Source organism: Solanum tuberosum, unplaced genomic scaffold (assembly GCF_000226075.1).
Source record: "Solanum tuberosum cultivar DM 1-3 516 R44 unplaced genomic scaffold, SolTub_3.0 scf00168, whole genome shotgun sequence".
Taxonomy (NCBI): domain Eukaryota; kingdom Viridiplantae; phylum Streptophyta; class Magnoliopsida; order Solanales; family Solanaceae; genus Solanum; species Solanum tuberosum.
In genome coordinates, this window is record NW_006239096.1 from 795,648 (window position 1) to 810,933 (window position 15,286).

At 31.6% G+C, this 15,286-nt stretch overlaps 1 protein-coding gene and 1 pseudogene across 1 annotated transcript; one reads left to right on the forward strand and one right to left on the reverse strand.

Annotated features, from left to right (window-relative positions):
- Positions 1 to 4,578: 4,578 nt before the first annotated feature.
- On the reverse strand, positions 4,579 to 8,237 carry LOC102590331 (serine/threonine-protein kinase Nek6). The gene is made up of 12 exons (XM_006354210.1): positions 8,226 to 8,237; positions 6,730 to 6,795; positions 6,566 to 6,612; positions 6,318 to 6,474; positions 6,199 to 6,241; positions 6,067 to 6,116; positions 5,827 to 5,908; positions 5,689 to 5,738; positions 5,533 to 5,606; positions 5,396 to 5,447; positions 5,232 to 5,309; positions 4,579 to 5,064 (listed from the first exon to the last, which is right to left on the reverse strand). Exons 1-12 carry the CDS (start codon positions 8,235 to 8,237, stop codon positions 4,579 to 4,581), a joined length of 1,197 nt encoding a protein of 398 aa, XP_006354272.1.
- A 4,258-nt stretch (positions 8,238 to 12,495) lies between these two features.
- Positions 12,496 to 14,414, forward strand: LOC102590675 (UDP-glycosyltransferase 92A1-like; annotated as a pseudogene).
- The last annotated feature ends 872 nt before the right edge of the window (positions 14,415 to 15,286 follow it).

A 15,286-nucleotide genomic window follows, 5' to 3' on the forward strand; every position in this document is an offset into this window, starting at 1 on the left:
ATGAAACCCTCTTCTTCTTCAAGTTTTCCAAACCCTCTTAAACTCAGAGCAAAATAAAAAAGTACTAAAATTATATTAATTGTTTCACACCAAAAATCTCTGATACTAAGCTAAAACTCTCTACGAGTATTTATAGTTTTAAAGAAAATATGTGTTGTAGCGGACCATTCGGCGACATTAGTCGAAATCGCCGATTAACTCGGCGATTCACCCCTTGATGTAGTTCATCGCCGTCTTGCACCATCCTTCAGTATCGTCGTGCTCTGGGTCATTGGGCGACATAGTACTGCCTCGCGGAACATCTCAGCGATGCGTCGATTGCTCCATTTTTCCGTCGACTTGATCCTTTCTTTCAGGGCTCAACACACTGGAACAAAAGGTGAAGTGAGACCCTTCGGCGACTCGCCAAGTGGACTCGGTGATCCTCATGCCTTCATTTTCTTCGTTCTTTTCAGCCTTTTCATTCCTTTTTGAGAAGCAGTGTCCATGCTCTCCTTCAACCTTCAAATACCTGAGACTTAAAGGGTTTTCATCAGATATTGAGATAAAATAAACATTTGAGGACACAATTTCTATTAAAATATAGCCCTAAATGAGTCCAATTTGTGGACTCATCAAGCCGCCGGAAGATGCCCTGTACTCAACAAAGAAAAAGCAAGTCCAGTATCAGTACACAACCACAGTGTACTGATAGGATCACGCGGCTATCCCAATAAGTGAAACACATGCAAGTAACCACAACATTATAAAACAAGCATATACCGAACATATACAATATTAGTCATCTTTTCAGGATCAATGTAACATTCCACGTTCTCAATAATACACATTGGTTATCATTTTAGAGCAACATACAATCTTTCAATTATTATTAGATATGAACGTAATCATCACAAGTAGATACACAACACAATTCAATGGTCCTCTCACAAAACCCAATTCAATGGTCCTCTCATGGAACCTACACCCAAATTGTTAGCATACTGGTATGTGGTACCCAATCCAATGTTTATGCCAGAATGTGGCAACCGATCCCATATTTATGTCGAAACATGGCAACCAATCCAAGTTAGTGTGATGGAACACAACACCCGATCCATTCAACAAGCCACAATCGCAATCACAAAGTACACTCTCCTAATCATACAATCAAATCATGGTTCATGGCATTCATCATTCATCTATCCTCATTTACAATTAGTGTGATCAATAATGCAACATTCTCATACATACATGTATTATAATGAAGCAAGAACAAGCATACGTCACACCACATGGAATCACAACTATCACCTACCTCGAAACAAGGTTGAATGCCCTAAGAAACTTGATTCTTCCCTTTTCGGATTCGTTCCGCTTGTTCATGGTCTATAAACAATTAATATAACACTGGAATCAATAAACAATAACTAATTACCCGACTTACCAACAATCCTATCAACCCTAGATCAAACCCATGATCCCAATATCCAAATTAGGGCTTTTTCCACCATGATTCCCAGATCAAAACCCTCCCCCATCGATAATTACCCACTAGATTACATTCTACGGATCGAAAATGGGTTCAGGGAGCTAAAATCTTACCTTTAGCCTTAAGAATGGTGCCAAGAAAGCACCTGGGATCGTCTCCTAGCTCTCAAAGTCGAAAAGTGCAGAATAAAACATTTTTGGGGTTTGTTTCCGACTTAAGTCGTGTCTGACCCCGTTACATCGGTACTCACCCTGCTACAGCGGCTCCGCCCTGGCGGGAATAATCCCTTCCTAGCGGCTTTCACGGAAACAAATAGCTAATTAAGTGTTTCAAAATCCCAATTTACAACACACTTTCAACTCATGACACTAAAAAAATACCCGTTCACGCTAAGATCAATTTCGGGAGTTCTACTCGTTCGAATTCGATTCCGTAAAGTCATACGGGTTCCTTAACGTCTTAGCTATCTACTCATGTGATCAAAATCATAATTAGATCTTCCATTTGTTACCAAATTTCCCTAGACCTCACTGGCTCCGATTTCGTCCAAATCTGGACTAGGTTGGGAAATTTCAAGTTACTACCAAAAAGTTTTTCGGCCCAAAAATTTTCCCCATTGGCTTTTCCATAACGATGGAATCAGGTTGTTACACCTTCGGACATCCAAGTTCATCGGAGTATGATTAAAATTTGGGTATCTTTCTGACCCTAATAAATTAGTTGATAGAGAGAGAAAATCTGATCACAAGTTGAAGAATAAAAATCATTGAATGATATAGCGCCTTCATGGACTCTATATCAAGTTGATGGAATGAGAACCTAATTAACTAAATACGATGTCTTTTTTTTTTTTCTCCACTTTCTAGATGAAAAACAGATGGGGGCTACCCCAAAAATTCCCCCAAGACACTAGTATCCTGGGAGCAATGAAGTGAAGAGATTTCAGCGCAAAGAAGGTAAAAATCCAATGAATTGTGATCCTCTTTCATCACGATTTGCTCTCACCAAGACAAAAGCTTTTGTCCGAAATTCATTAGCAGTTGTTTGGTGCCCAGATAAGCTAGACCTTTTTAACTGAGTATTTAGGCTTGTCTTCACTTACATTATATCTTATGGATTGTTGGAGATTGCATGTATAGGCCTTCGCATATGAAGTCTGGGTTGTTGAACATGTGGCTAGTTATTGTTAGATTGATGATGGATTTAGGTAGTATAAGGGTAAAATTATAATGAAAGTGTCTTGTTTATTTTCTTAGTATAAATAGTAGTCTTTTTCATTTTAGAAGTTAGATTATGAAGATTATGATGAATTGAATATTTGAGAGCTTTGAAGTTTGTAGTTTCTAGGTGAAACCTAGCATTAGTGTAGTTCGTAGTTGGTAATTGTAGTTGAGTGATTAAGGTGGATTCCCGATATTGCTTGTGTTAACTTCTTCTAGTTTAATCAATCATCGAGTTACCCTCTTAGTGGATTCAATTGGTTTTCTCATTTTTGATTGAGTTCGGGTTATTGTTATTTGGTCGGATTCAATTGAGAGGTGAAGGTATAGAGTCCTTTGTTGTTCATAAATTTGATTTGATTTTGATAATTCCACATAATTAATCTTATTTCTTTCAAGTGTCCCTTTGAACCTTATCAACTTACAAAGTTACATTATTGATTTCACAAAGGACAATAGTGGAAAATACGGTTTAAATTATGTTCTTAAGATGTCTTAATAAGTGTGCACTGCCTCACAAATTCAACTAATATAAAATATAAGGAGTGTGTTGATATTCTTACTAATTATGACGTTTAACGTCATTATGAATCTTTTACTTTTTTTTTCATTGTATGAATTTCATTATGTAATAGTTTTTGTGTCAACATAATAAAAATAAATAGAAATAAATTATAATAACTTCTGGAATCACATTGCCTTGGCCTTTATTAGGGGTATGCGCGCACTATTCCGATTAAGTTGGAAAAAAAATTAAATCGAACCGATTTTTAATTTGAAGAATTTTTGGGCATGTGTAAACATTGAAATTTTATTAAATAAATTCATATTAAATTTTGAATTAAATCTTAAATTCCCAATATGTCCATCAAGTCAAGTTATTGGTTAATAAGTTAGATTAGTTATTAATAAAAAAATATATGACTTAATTGAAGTCCAATTACATTTGGGTCAGTCTGTTAAGTTAACAAGACGAGCCCAACCCATGCTCTTCAAACCCAAGATCCACTAGAATTACTTGGATACCAAAATACCTCAAGCCTTAACTCGTGCCTATATAAAGAGGTCTCCATACAACCAAAAAAAGAAAAGGATAAATAATAGGAAAACTCTCCTCTTCAGTGGTGATCCACAAGTCTTCCGTATACAAAGAAGTCTTCGTCTTCACGTGACAAGCTACAATTTTTTGTGCCTCCAGGATTGTGATCAAAGCTCGGCTCCGTGTTTGTGGTAAAATTCCAACAAGTACTTTATCGATTTAAGAACAAAGCAAATCTTTTGAGTTGATGGTCGTGGAAAAAACAATAAGAGGTTTACATATTTTTATATTAAATTTTATAAGAATTGTAACCCCGCATAAACCATTGAAATTAAATAGTATTACACTATTACTTGTCACTAATTTTCTTGTCTTGATTGCTACTTTTTAGGAATGAAAAATTGGTCATTACAATGTTATATATTGTATTGTATAATCAATTAACCAAAAGTCTATCTTTCTTTCTTAAACTCCATATTACCCAAACATCTTCCTATAAAAAACACAGAAGGATTATTATTTTTTCTATAAATTGATGTGGTATATTATAGAGTACTTTTTGGTTCGTATAAAAACAACAGAAGTATTATTATTTTCTACAAATTGATGTAATATATTATATAGTACTTTTTGGTATGTTATATATCTTATTTTTTGTGTCAGTCGTTCTTTTTTTTTTTTTCTTTTTTTATGTTCACTGAAAAAATATTGTTCTTAGAAAATGAAATAGATTGAAAAGTAATAAAATGTTCATTATCTTCATGCATACAAGATTAAATAATAAAAAAAACCAATGCTATTATATTACAAAAAAAATCTTAACAACCTAGGAGGCACTCTAAGCTTCTTCACTTTGGATTTTGAAGATTCATTAATCCTTTTGTCAACCATATTGCTGTTTCTCTAGAAGAAACAACTTCTTCACCAAATGGTTTTAGCACACCAGCTAATTCCTCTAGCTTTTTATGCTTAAGTAACTCTGCACAAAGTTCAAGTAATGACTCTAATGCTTCTTCCCTTCCATTGCTTATTACTGAAGTATCACTCGATGCTCGTTTGTGATCATCACGTTTTTCTGTATGTTGATTAGTACTTAGATGATTAATGGCTTTTGCTCTAACTTTATTGGCATTTGAAGTAACTTCAACATATGGTTTTGGTATTCCTGATTTCTTAAAAAAGCATTTTGTACCTTTCTTGTCCTTACTTGGCCTTTCAATCTTCTGAATTGTACCTTCAATTGTATTATCAGTTAAGGTACTTCTTGTAGAGCTTATGGAATTTGTGCTTTCACTTTTCTTGACGGATATGTCCAAATTTCCATTTTTCTTTGTCTGAACGTTAATTTTTTCAATCTTACACGTATTACCTTTGAATTCATGAACAACTATATCAATTGCACAACGTTCTCGTGTTGTTTTGCTTGTCTAATATCGTTGGAAGTTGAATTCTCGCGAGTTTGATCAGGAATATTCTGTTTTGATTCCTTCTTAGAACATACTTGAACAAATGCTGGTGACAAGTTCTGATATTTAGCAAGATATGGTTGTAAATGTGGATGCCTTAACAACTCTGCAGCCTAATATATATTCAGACACAAGAAGTAATGAATCAGTAAATATGTATGCAACATACATACAACAAAATGTAAGTAGTAACACGTACCGTAGGTCTATGTTCTGGGCTTTTTCTTAGCATGTTTTTAATCAGTCGTTTCCTGGAACGAACAAATCCATATAAGAAATTGATGAAACAGTCACAATAACGTACTGTGGAAAGGAGAAATTGATGTATCGTCTTACCATGTAGAAGAATATATGGTTGGAAGTGGAGATATAGTAGATCTGTTTATTTTGTTGATTAGCCCAGCCATATCCTGTTTTTCGAGTTAATTTCACATATGGTCACAAAATGTAACACATTATAGTTGTTATAGTCCGTAAAGTTTAATGACTAACCGTAGCACAAAATGCAGCTTGATGAGCAGAAATTTCAAACATACAACAACCTGAGAAGCAAACCATTATAATCAATGTTGAGCGCGCAATTGAGAATTCAAAAATTGCACTTTTTATAAGTTGAAGATGATGATTTACCTAGAGACCATATGTCTGATTTATATCCATAAGGTATATCTGCTAGAAGCTCAGGACACATATATGTTGGAGTACCCACAATCTACATCACATTGAACAACTAAATAAGAGTTGTCTTATCTACTTCCTCTGCTTCAATTTATGTGACATTATATTTTGAGACGTCCAATTTGGAAAGAAATGATTGAGATGCATAAAATGAACAAGAACATTGCAATGCAATGAGGGAGGGTTTATTACCGAAGAGGCGAGATCATCTTTATTCAACAGTTTGGCTAATCCAAAGTCACCTATAGACATAACAAGTATCATATGCAACACACAATTTGCAGCAAATAAACACTTACTATATGGACTATTTACTCTTCTTACCAAGTCTGACTTCGTCAACTTTGGTAAGGAAAATGTTAGAGCACTGGGGCAAAGCAAATGAAAACTATTAGTATGAATTACTCCAAAACACTACAATTTTTTTATAAAAAAGGTCATACTTTAAGATCTCTGTGAAGAACACGATTCGAGTGAAGGTAATCGAGGGCCAGTAACAACTGAATCAAAATCCGTTTTGTGTTTTGTTGGAAATTTATTCTTATTTTTCTTACGTCTTCAGGGAAAAATGTTCCTCTGGCTTTTCTAATCATATTAGCCCTGAAAACAAGTTCAAAATCTATCAAGAAATACATCATTATTATTGATTAAGATAAATTAGTGCTAATTTAGGCATGTTTAGGAAACTTACATGTCTCCACATTCACAATAGCTTGTAACAATGCAGACAAAGGAGTCCTAATTTATGTATAACATCACATAAATATTTTTTAGCATTCTACATGAATATGTGTACTAAATAAAAGAATATTAAGTCCTTATAGAAAATTTTGTTAATTGTATAAATATATACACCTTCTCTACCCATGCATCCTTGTACTCAATAATATAAGGGTTATCTAGCTTGGCTATCAAATTCATCTGCAAAAATCAAACTTAATAAGGTTAGATAAAAATAAAATTAAAAGGTAAGATAAGAATAATTATTCTTACTTTACATAGTGAAAAAAAAAAAGGGAAAAAATTAATTATTCAACACTCCATAAGGTCTTGTTTGATAAATTAAAGCATAACTAAAGTTCCTTCTCTTTCATCTTGTTTAACATATCATATTATTGATCAACTTTTTCCAATTCGATTAGTAATAAAGCCATTTTGCTAATATTATCTTCTAACTCTTTGAGTGATATTATGTTGTTTATGATTTAGGCAACTTGGATAATGCTTCAATTTTCAAAGAGAAACAATAGAATTTTTCAAAAGAGTGATATTTTAACTGAGTCATCTCAAATTTGAATCGAGGGCCTCTATTAGTTTTGAAAAGAAACAATAAAACAATCTTAATTCATTGACTTTTCGGTACAATCAAATAGAAAGTCAGTCAAGGGCGGCAGAATCTTAGTTGAGTTAGTAAGATCAAAGTTAGGGTTTTTCCTTCAAAGTCTATGAATTTAAGTTTTTTTTTAATACAAACTTCTTATTGTTAAATTTTACTATTGTATTTTTAATCCATTGATGATTCTTGATTGATGGTTCATGGTTATTCCCTTTAACTAGAGTTATCTGAAAACTTTAAGATTCATTGGGCATACAAACTGCTCCCAAGGGGTGAATGTGTAGAAACTCCACGAATTAATTAGACCTTGATAATGGATAAAAATTAAGTGGGTTAAAATGTCCAAGACTATTGTTTGAAGAGAAGATGATTGAATATTCTTATATTTATATGTTCTAGACTTGGAGCATCCAGAGACTTTAAGAAAAAGGAAGGATCACATGAGCTTGTTTGATTCAAGTTCTTTGGTTGAGGTAGCATATAATTTACCTGGAGTTAGACTTTGATTAGTTCTTCTTATGTGATGTGAGTCTTATTGGGATGATAATGATTGTATAAATAAATTGTGGATTTTATAAAACTGTCTTTTATGACTTATATTTATGATGTGCATTTGTGATTTATATTGTGTGTTGTGTTGTTATGAGAGATAACTGAGCTGAGAGCATACTGAGATATGTTGAGAATAAGAATACATATTCTATTTTGATGATGAGTGACTCGAGTTTGGTGTGAGATTATGGACGAGTGGTTATATGTGTTGGATCAGTAGTATGAGTGATAAATCAGGTGTCACGCCGATACTGATAGATCGGTATGGATAAGTTTTCAATGATTTTATGTGATTTGCTTATATTGTGTAGAGTTTTTGTGGTGTTCATTATATTTATTGCGGGGACTTATTTTTCCAACAATTGACCTTGATATGTTCGGAATGAGTCTATCAATATGGTTGGTGTTGACTTCTTGATCGTTCGATTTTATTGACTATGTGTCTACATATTTTATGACTTACCCTTATATACATTTTTACAAATCTTAGTCGGCTTGTGGTGCCGACTAGTCTAGTGTTTGTACTGATACTATTTCTACAATTTTTAGTACAGATTGTGATCTAGAATCGTCCACATGACCTCACATTTATTGCAGCTACAATACTCTAGATCTAAGGGTGAGCTACTCCCAATCAAGCTCAAATGATCAATGTCTACTCTCTACAGACATTGTTTATTTATTTATCTAGCTAGTTTCATGACCATTCTTAGACATTTGAGTTAGACTCATGTACAAAGACTTTCGAATTTCGGGGATGTAATAATTTAGACTTTCCGCACTTCTTATTATTATGTTTAACTCTTAATTCTTGCCTTAATGCTTTTTAAATATGATTATTGATTTAGTTATACCATGTTTTAGGTAATAAGATATGGTTATCTATTAGTATGTGTCTCAACCACGTCGGCTTGGATCGTGACTTTCAATATTGGTAAGCAAATGGAGCTGCCAAGAGCATACAATGCAACCTATAGTTACCACATTGACGTAGTACCTACATCGTGCTGTAACATTAAATCAAGTGCTACTGGAGGCAATCCAAATTTTTTGATTTTCTTGTTTGGTTTTTAACGTGTGTTGTGATGCAGGATTTCCAAAATAAAAATAAAATTTAAAAAATAGGAGTGTAATACAGGGAATTGAAAAGAAAAAATAGAGGTCCATTGGAAGGTGTATTTATGGGTCGTGCATCAACATACGAACCGTACTTCTTAGCTTACATTGTTGTTGAACTAACTTTCAAGTTTTAAAAATCTGATTTTAACGTTATTCTAAAATGGGCATTATTTAAAATTGTTGGGAATAGTATTTGGAGTTTGAACACAAAAAATTAAAATTTTTTGGAGTTGATTTTGAATTAAAATTGTTGCTAAGAATTTTCAAATATCCTACAAGATGTGTAATAATTTATCAGAATATTTGAAACATCTCTAAGGATGTTTGAAACTTCTCATTAATGTTTCAAACATCTTCTTTTTAGTTCTTCATTGTCTGATTTTTTTTTCTAGTATTTTGAAATGTAAGCGAAAGGGAGAAAGAAGTCAATATTACTTTAAGACAAAATGTTAATAAAATCAATATATTGATGTTCAATCATCATCAAATCAAATAAGTCAATGTTTAACTATTTGTAAAACTATTTGTGAGATTCATAAATACAATCAAATCAATAAGTCATTATTTAAGCATCCTCATATATATTAGATGAAGAAGAACAAAATAATCCATCAAGGATAAGAATTAACTAGAGAAAAATTGAAAATAGGTTTGGCATCTCTAGATTCAATCAATAAATAGCCGCTAATCATTAATTCAAGTAAATTAATGTTTAAACAAATTGTTACACCCTATGTTCATTAGAAAGTTATTGCATCACCATTTAGCCCAATTCTTCCTTTCTTATCCAACATTATCCCATTTGGTAAGAAATTAGATTGTCTCCACCGTTAAAATCTTCAAAGTTGAAACTGAAAATCGTAGAAGATCATGTTCATCAGATTAGGTTGTCTACAAATTTAACGTTGTTTGGTGGAAATTTGAATTGATTTTAAACAAGAATTGAAACTGAAAATCATAGAAGATCAAGTTCGTCAGTATAGCTAGTGATATTTATACACTTTTATACATTACTATACATGTTTATTTGAGATAGATATATTTTAATATACTTTTATACAAAGTAGATACATTAGTTATGGTGTATCCATATTATATTATACCATAATATATAAAAGTGTATAAACACTACTGAAAAGAAATATTGACTATGCTTATGTAAACTCATAAAATTATAGTTACAAGCGAGAGAAAATTGTATATACACATGCAAATACATATATATTCGTCCTATACACTTATAATTATACAATAAAAATATTCCCCTGCCCAGTTCTCTTTTGTCTTTCTCTCTTTCTCGTTTTATACAACAGAATTGTATAAATTGCGTTTCTGTTTGTATAAAGCGCGAGAAAATTGTATATACACATGCAAATACATATATATTCGTCTTATACACTTATAATTATACAATACAAATATTCCCCTGCCCAGTTCTCTTTTGTCTTTCTCTCTTTCTCGTTTTATACAACAGAATTGTATAAATTGCGTTTTTGTTTGTATAAAGCGAGAGAAAATTGTATATACACATGCAAATACATATATATTCGTCTTATACACTTATAATTATACAATACAAATATTCCCCTGCCCAGTTCTCTTTTGCCTTTCTCTTTCTCGTTTTATACAACAGAATTGTATAAATTGTGTTATTGTTTGTATAAAGCGAGAGAAAATTGTATATACACATGCAAATACATATATATTCGTCTTATACACTTATAATTATACAATACAAATATATTCCCCTGCCCAGTACTCTTTTGCCTTTCTCTCTTTCTCGTTTTATACAAACACAGATTATACAAATATAATGTATAATTTATGTTTGTATAAAGCGAAAGAGAGAGCGATTTTTGATATACAAATATTTTTGTTAACGATTTATACAAACGAGAGGCTAACAACAATTTATACAAATGGCCTGCCAGCGAAATTATATAAATCTAAAGAGGAGCCAACGAATTATACAATTGCTTCTTTTTGTATATATGTATAGCGAAATAGACATAGCTTTCAATTGTATATGTATAGCGAATTATACATATATATGTTTGCTATGGAGCGCAATTATGCAAACTTTGTTATAGCATACAAATATGATTTTGTTGTTTGCTATATGTGAAAATTGCTCTATTTAAAACATTCCTAAAGATGTTTCAAACAAAAAAATGTAGTTGGATTTTTTTTTTAAAATATAAAAAATTTGAAAATAATCATATTGGAACCAAGTCTCCAACAATAAAAAAAACTGAAAATAATAATCAAGTCCTGCCCTCATTTCCACAATTGCCGTAATATATATATATTATATTAAATTGTTGTATCTTGGAATTCAATTCATTATTTGAAAATAATACAAGACATGGAAATGTTCTTAAAATATCCCCAACAGGCAAAAGTTATCATCTTTGCTTAAATCTTAATTATCCTTTTTATAAAGAGTTTGTTAAGTAGAGTAGCAAATTGAGCTCTAGCAATTCTCTTGAGAATAGTGAAAAAGTCAATGATCTACATGTTTTACACATTTTAGAAAAATATTGTATTCTTACATTTGTGCACTATACAATTCCACTAATTAACTTAATTGTAAGGAATAAATAAAGTAACTCGATTCATCATGTAAAGTGATTTTTATGTCTTTAAAATTTAAATATTCAAATTCTTAAAAATATTTAAAATATTCTCTGGAGTCTTGACAATCGTGGAAAAATCAAAAGATTAAAAAGAGAAGTTTTTTTTTTAAAGGTTGTGTTGTGATTATAAAAATGTGATAAAGAGAGTTTTCTGGATTGACTTTTAAGTTACAAGTATAGTAAAACCTATTTTAAGTCCGTTTTTGACTTTTGAAAGTGTTTGACAAATATAAAAATAACTTAAAATTAGTCAAAAATAATTTAAAATAAGTTAGTAAGTGTTTGACAAGGTAAAAAATAACTTAAAATAAGTCAAAAACCAAAAGTAGGTCTCCCCTGTTTTTTATTTTTTGACTTAAAAATCATTTGAATTTGACTTTTTATTTTTGACTTAAAAATCATTTAAATTTGACTTCTTTTTTTTGACTTAAAAACTATTTCTTAAGTCAATCAAAACGGACTCTAAGCCTCTCGATAACAATTACTTTTAACATTTTTTAAAAACTTTTAAATCGATTGCTTAGCTTCTTCTTTTTATAATATGAATATTAGTAGTAATATTATTACTTTTTGTAGTTTTTCTCCTTTGATTTCTGTTACTTTTTATAATACTAAATATTGGACTTCGTCATCATTAATTGCGGAGTCAAAAATTTTACTAACATGATTTAAAATGTAAAGAAATAAAAAACATAAGGAAGTTGAAGGACGGTCCATATCTATTATATAAAAAGTAATTTTAAGCATATCTAATAGTGTAATATATTCCATTGAAGAGAATAAAATCTTTTAATGATAAAAGTAAATATTTACATTATACTCTTTGTCATATGTGGTGTATTAAATTTTTTAAATATTTGGTCAAAATTTGTTTATTATGACAATCTTAGAAGATCTATTCTTATTTATCATAGAAGAATAATTTTACAAAAAAAGTAATTGCTTTTACACTTTCCTCTTTCCCTCTATAAATGTCTAACTTTCTTGGCTTTATTTTTTCTCTCTAGTAGAAAAAAGAACCAAAAAAATGGAGAAGAAAAAAGGAACAATTCTTCTCTTCCCCTTCATGGCACAAGGCCACATTATACCTTTTTTAACCTTAGCCTTTAAATTAGAAAAAAAAGGTTACAATAGATTTTTTGTGAATACACCTCTCAATATCAAAAAACTCAAATCATCTCTACCTCAAAATTCATCTATTTCCCTTGTTGAAATTCCATTCAATAGTTCAGAACATGGTCTGCCTCCAAACACTGAAAACACTGATTCACTTTCTTATAAACTCTCTGTACATTTTGCAACAATTTCCTCTTCACTTGGACCTTCATGTAGAAATCTTCTTTCTAGTCTTATTGAAAAGCCACTTTGTGTTATATCAGACATGTTTTTTGGATGGTCAGCAAATATAGCTCATGAATTTGGAATTTTTCATGTCATTTTAGTGGGGCTGGTGGTTTTGGCTTGGCATGTTATTACTCTATGTGGCTAAATTTGCCTCATAAAAAGACAGAAAACTTTGTTTTTACTATGCCTGATTTTCAAGAAGGTGGTAATCTTGATGTTAGTCAATTGAATCCAAGTCTATTAGAAGCTGATTCTAATGATCCTTACACAAATTTCAACTGGAAAAATCTTCCTAACTGGATTAACTCTGATGGGATTCTTTTCAATACAATTGAAGGTCTAGACAAGCTTGGATTAACATATTTTCGTCGAAAGTTAGGAATACCTGTTTGGGCAATAGGACCAATACCTTGGCCAACAAGTAATAAACAAAGAGCTGGTAATGAAACAGGGGAAGAAACAGAGAAGTTCATCAAATTTCTTGAATGAAAAAAAGAAAAATCAGTACTTTACATTTCTTTTGGCTCTCAGAACAGAATATCAACATCACAAATGATGGAATTGGCAAAAGCCTTGGATAATGCAAGTAGAGTAAACTTCATATGGGCTGTTAGGCCTCCTTTGGGTTTTGACATAAACATGGAATTCAGAGGAGAGGAGTGGCTTCCTGAGGGGTTTGTTCAACGCATTTTCGAGGATCAAAATAGGGGACTTATAGTGCCAAAATGGGCTCCTCAGGTTTGTAACCATTTTATCTGAAAGTCTAAATTGTTAGAAACTTCATCCACACTTTTAATTATTTAATATCTCAAAATGCCATCTCACATGTAGGTCTGATTCTTTTTGTGGGACTAGCTTTTGCTTTTCAAATTGCTATGAGATTTGAATTCGAGACCTCTTGTTTGTCTAATTATCAGATAAGCGTGTAACCATATTATCTAAAAGCTTACGTTAATTTATTTATTTTTTTGGTTACAACAGGTTGAAATCTTGGCACACAAATCAATTGGAGCTTTCTTGACACATTGTGGATGGAATTCAGTATTGGAATCACTTGAAAATGGAGTGCCACTTCTAGGTTGGCCTATTGCAGCAGAGCAATTTTACAATGCAAAATTCTTGGAACAAGATGTTGGTGTTTGTGTTGAGGTGGCTAGAGGGAATAATTCTCAAGTCAAGCATGATGATATATTGGAAAAGATTGAGGTTGTTATGGGGATAAATGAGAAAGGGAATGAAATAAGAAGGAAAACTTGTGAAGTTAAAGAAATGATAAGTGATGCTATTATAGATGATGAGGATTTGAAAGGGTCATCTATTAAAGCAATGGATGAGTTTCTTAATGCAGCTTTATCCATGAACAAGTTATCAAATGATGAAAGGATTAATGGAAATAGTTGAGAAGACCATTCTTCTACATGGTGTTAATCATAAGAATTAAACAACAAAGAGAGAATATATGATTAAAGCACTTTGTTTAATGTAGAAAATAACATAAGTATGTGCTTTTGTGTATATTTTAATATAAATATGTGTTTGTGTATATTAGTGTGAGTTTTTTTCCTCCTTCACCCTAATCGTATTTTCCATCGGCTTTAGTTTGATTTATGGAAGCGAAAGGGGATATGATATTAGAAAAACTAATCACAAATAACTCTATGTAATAAAGATTGATATGTAATCTGATAAAAAATGAAAAATAATACCTAATTACACAAATATTCCTATCATATTTACTAATTCATCATTTATTTTGAAATAATTACACATTATCTTACTAATTAATAATTTCATATAAGATTTCAAATCAGATATATCTATATTGTAATGACCCTGTTGGTCGTTTTTGGAAATTTTCGTGAAATTTAGTGTTTTACCCCTCCCGATTTTGACCCCGAGTCATTTCTGATTGAGTTTTGAAGTTGGTTTCGAGATTTGAGTAAAAACTTGTGAAATTTGTTTGTTTTGAGTTTGATAAGGTTGCTTAAAAGTGGTTTTTGGTATATTTTGGAGTTTCGAATGTCGGAATGAAATTCTATCGATTTCATCAGTCCTGAAATGTGGAAATTGGTCGATGAGCTTCAAATTCAGAGTCTTTTTAAGGATTTGAGGTCCTAAGTTGGAAATTTGTGAAAATTTAGCCTTTGGATTGACTTTGATCAATATTCTGGGTTTAGATGCTCGGATCAGATTTTTGAGAATTTCATTGGATTTGGGGGATGATTTTAGGCCTAGGTGAGGTCTTAGTTGAATTTTTAGAGTTTCCGAGCTTGATTTGACCTTTTTAGGCATTATGATTAGTTTCTTGGGTCTTACACGGGACTTGGGTCAAGGAGAGCTCATATTTATATTTCGATGGTTCTATTGAGTCCGGAACGTTGAATATAGTCAAATCACATTTATGGTTTATGTGTACGGCGTTCAA